At 42.4% G+C, this 4,373-nt stretch overlaps 1 protein-coding gene across 1 annotated transcript; it reads left to right on the forward strand.

Moving 5' to 3' along the window:
• Nucleotides 1–721: 721 nt before the first annotated feature.
• RPT2 (Phototropic-responsive NPH3 family protein) lies at nt 722–3,736 on the forward strand. The gene is made up of 5 exons (XM_010246262.3): nt 722–927; nt 1,061–1,130; nt 1,391–1,768; nt 1,874–2,599; nt 3,090–3,736. Exons 1-5 carry the CDS (start codon nt 866–868, stop codon nt 3,567–3,569), a joined length of 1,716 nt encoding a protein of 571 aa, XP_010244564.1. The 5' UTR covers nt 722–865; the 3' UTR covers nt 3,570–3,736.
• Nucleotides 3,737–4,373: the final 637 nt, after the last annotated feature.

Genomic DNA, 4,373 nt, shown 5'->3' on the forward strand with positions numbered 1-4,373 from the left:
GTTTTGTCTAGTCGAGGAGGATAATAAATTGTTGGGAGCAATTGTGACCTTAGGGACCACGGTCCCTGAATGCTTGAATCATTAATTATTTAAATAGGTAGATGTCTTTTCTTCTCAATGGGATGGATGCCAAATCTTTATGGGTAGTGACACGCGTACAATTTGTATCTGGTTATTGATTCCTGTGGAGCCCACCGTGTTATCCTCTCGACGACGGTTCAGTGACAACCCTCGGAGTCTAGTCAGCATGAGATGACGTGGAGAATCTTGATCCAAGATTTTAAGCATGCGGTGTCTGGAGATGCCTTGACCACATCTTTGAGTTTCAGACTTGATCACGTCACCTCATTGAGCAAAGAAAATGGATAAGAAAACTTCACTTTGTTATTGTAAATTGTAATCCGTAAGCCGATCCTTACTGGTTTCTCCCGGTTTGACCGTTTGAGTCAAATTATAAGTTAGAACATCGGTTCTGCTGTCTAACTTCTTCCCAAAACGACTCGACCAACACAAACCAGTTTACTCTACAAGTTCTCCCATTTTATTATACCCAGGGTTGGCATGATTCATGGACGAGCCAATCTGGTTCGTCTCGACCCGGTATCACTCCTGGTCAGCACACCCCATCCTCCCTCTCCAGAGAGCACCCACAGACCCACTCCACCAAGGCAAGCCGCGCGAGTACATTAAAGAAAAAAAAACAGTTACAATGGAAAAAGATAAACATTAGGTATATGATATATTTATTTATATATAGTTTAAAAGCAACATTAATTAATATTAATATAAAGTAAGAGTTCCTTCTCCTCTGTTAAGATCTCTCGAGCAGCTGCCTCCGCCGTTTCTTGGTCCAAATAACGCTTGTATGGCGACCACCGTGAAGAACAGCAGCCGAGTTTCGCTTGCCATGGAGAGAACTGGCCAATGGTAATTTAGAAGAGAAACATAACCGCCGACTGCAGTCTGCAGTGCCTATGTTCTTCTTTCTATTTTTTCTAATTATTCATGAGACTCTTCGCTCTGTAATGAATTACTTGTTTTCTTTTTTTCTTGTCTTTAGGGTTTTCTCGCAAGAGATCCCTTCCGACGTAGTCATCGAGATCGGCGAGGCGAATTTCGCCCTCCACAAGGTAAGGGAATCTCCTGCTCCTCCAAATTTTCGTTTTTCAGAAAATATTTTGATTTATTTTTTTTTTGTTATGGAAAATTATCCGAAAATGAAGCAAGAACTACTGAATTTTGATTTTGCTCGTCCTTCTCCTCCCAAATTTACTCTGCCTCGCCGTAGCTAGAGATACTTTACTTCCATCAACATTACACAGTTGTTATCTTTTGAAATCAAAATGATAAGTACTTTGTCTGTCTTTTGCTGGTTGTCGACTTGTTGCAGTTCATGCTAGTGGCTAAGAGCGGTTACATAAGAAGAAAGATCATGGAATCGAAAGAACCAGATTTGACTCGGATCGATCTTTCAGACATCCCTGGAGGGCCTGAGATCTTCGAGAAGGCGGCAAAATTCTGCTATGGTGTCAACTTTGAGATAACAGTACACAATGTCGCCGCACTTCGCTGTGCCGCCGAGTATCTCGAAATGACTGATAAATGCAGCGAAAGCAACCTCGCCGGACGGACCGAGGATTTCCTCTCTCACGTGGCCTTGACCACTCTTCCGGGAGCTGTTGTCGTCTTGAAATCTTGCGAGCTTCTCCTTCCCATGGCAGCAGACCTCAAGATTGTACAAAGATGTATAGATGTTGCAAGCGCAAAGGTAGATGAATGGGTAACTATATGAGGTTTTATTGCCATCATGGATAATTAAAGTCATCCTCGACTGAGCTATGAACTCTTTTTTTTTTTCGCTTTATGCTTTCAGGCATGTAGTGAGGCAAACTTTCCAAGTCGCTCCCCTACAAATTGGTGGACCGAGGAGCTATCGATTCTAGACATCAACTCTTTTCAAAAGGTTTTTACTTCCATGAAAACTCGCGGCGCGAAGACACTAACCCTAGCGAGTTGCTTGATGGTGTACGCCGAGAAAGCCCTTCCAGACCTCGTCCGAGACCACACCGGAAATGGCACTAAATCGTTGGATCCCGGTGACTCTAACATCAGGAACCAGCAACGGGACCTTCTTGAGTCGATTGTTGCGCTCTTTCCCTCCGAAAAAGCTGCCTTCCCTGTAAACTTTCTGTGTTGTATTCTTCGATCGGCGATTTTCTTGAAATCGTCGATTAGTTGTAAGAACGAGCTCGAGAAGAGGATCTCGGCGATATTGGAGCACGTTACTGTGGACGATCTATTGGTTTTGTCGTTCACTTATGACGGGGAGACGCTCTTCGATCTGCAAAGCGTTCGTCGGATCATCTCAGGATTCGTGGAGAAGGAGAAGAGCGTGGCGGTCTTTAGCGCTGGTGACTTCAGCGAAACTTGTTCCACAGCCATGCAAAGGGTTGCTAAGACGGTCGATGCTTATCTCGGTGAGATTGCTACGTACGAGGATCTTGCTATTTCCAAGTTCAATGGCATCGCGACTCTCGTGCCCAAGACGGCGAGGAAGGTAGACGATGATCTCTACCGAGCAATCGATATCTACTTGAAGGTGAGTTCACTCCGGCTGTCGGGCGTAAGACTGATGCCAGTTGTATTCTATTTTGGCCTATAAATCGTTTTGTTTTGTGTTGCTTGCAATTACATGAGGCCATTTCACTCTGAGCTTATTACCCAAAAAAAAAGTCACTTTGAGCCGTTGGGTAGGGTTCCAATCAACGGCCAGAAAGTGGAGTATAATATAGACCGGAAGGTTGATCTGATCTCTTAAGGGTCTAGCCAACCGGAGCCGAAGGTACCATTTGAATGGTCCCAGTTAAACCGGAAGAAAAGCAATCCTGTTGGATGATTATTGGATATTCGACGATTGTGATCATCCATCCAGTCAGGTTGAGAAGATTCTTGTATCAAAGCCGATGGCTCTGGGTTGAGTGCATATAGTGTTGACTTTTTACACGTTGACGTGTCAACCTGGAACTCATTTGTTACTTGTGGATGCATATTTTAATTTCATCATGTTGCTGGTTTTGGTTTCGATTCAGGCACATCAAAACTTGGACGAGATCGAGCGGGAGAAAGTGTGCAGTGTGATGGACCCACACAAGCTTTCTTACGAAGCTCGGGTACACGCCTCCCAGAACAAGCGTTTGCCGGTTCAGATCGTCCTCCACGCACTTTACTACGACCAGTTGAAGCTTCGAAGTGGCGTCATAGACGATCGTAAAACACAGGACGCGTTAATGACCAGGAACCAGATTCAAGCAGATGTTTCCCTGATCAAAGAGAACGAGGCCCTGCGGACGGAGCTATTGAAGATGAAGATGTACATCTCGGACCTGCAGAAGAATCAAGGAACCTCCTCCAAGTCAGGGGGCTCCAGGAAGCCCACTTTCTTCTCATCGGTATCAAAAACTCTTGGGAAGCTGAATCCGTTCCGGCACGGATCCAAGGATACTTCCAATATCGATGACAGTGCCATCGACTTGACCAAGCCTAGGAGGAGGAGATTCTCTGTCTCTTAAAATGTAGGAGAAGCTATTATTAGTTTATTGCCTTACTTATACGCTATACCTATATATATATATGTACTACTGTACTGTTTAATTTTAGTTGGCTAGAAAACTGCTAGCTTCTTGTAAATATTCCGGCCTGTTTATGATTATCATGTCTGAGTTTGCCATTTTGATAATTATTCGTTGGAGATTTTTGTTCTTATAAAGGAGGATCGAATGAATTTGAAGTGACCCTAGACTTAGAATCGGTTTAACCAAGAATTTGATTAGTAGTAGTTCATTCCGTGTGGAGTGTGTGGGGACTCCTGCCGGCACAATACCCTTAATTTGCATCCATGCATGTACAACTTCTTATTGATGCGAAAAAATGGTTGTACATGATTGGCCGGTGGTGGGCGAACAATAATTATGGTAGCATTGAACCTGTTTCGAGACCACGTGGAACGAAATAAATAATTTAGGTTAAATTGCTAAAACCTATCAATGAAGTTTCAAACATTTCCTGAATATTGATAATTGCAATCAATTTTCTATTATTGTAGCAAATAGATTCTTTTTGCTAGAATCCTCAATCCTCTAAAAATAGGCATTGAAAAGTCCAAATTACCCAATTATTTTTTATCAAAATATTTATTTTCTAGATTTTCATTACATATGAATGGTTAGCCCAAACCCTTTCATTCTCTTTTATGAGATATATTTATTTTTTAAAAATGTCCTTCATGTTAATTGCTCAAAGGTAAAGATGCAACATTAAATTTTCTTTTCTTATTGTTTATAAAGATTGAATTGTTTTTTCTCTTTAGAAAAAGC

This window comes from Nelumbo nucifera, chromosome 2 (genome assembly GCF_055504915.1).
Source record: "Nelumbo nucifera cultivar China Antique chromosome 2, China Antique-T2T, whole genome shotgun sequence".
Taxonomy (NCBI): Eukaryota; Viridiplantae; Streptophyta; class Magnoliopsida; order Proteales; family Nelumbonaceae; genus Nelumbo; species Nelumbo nucifera.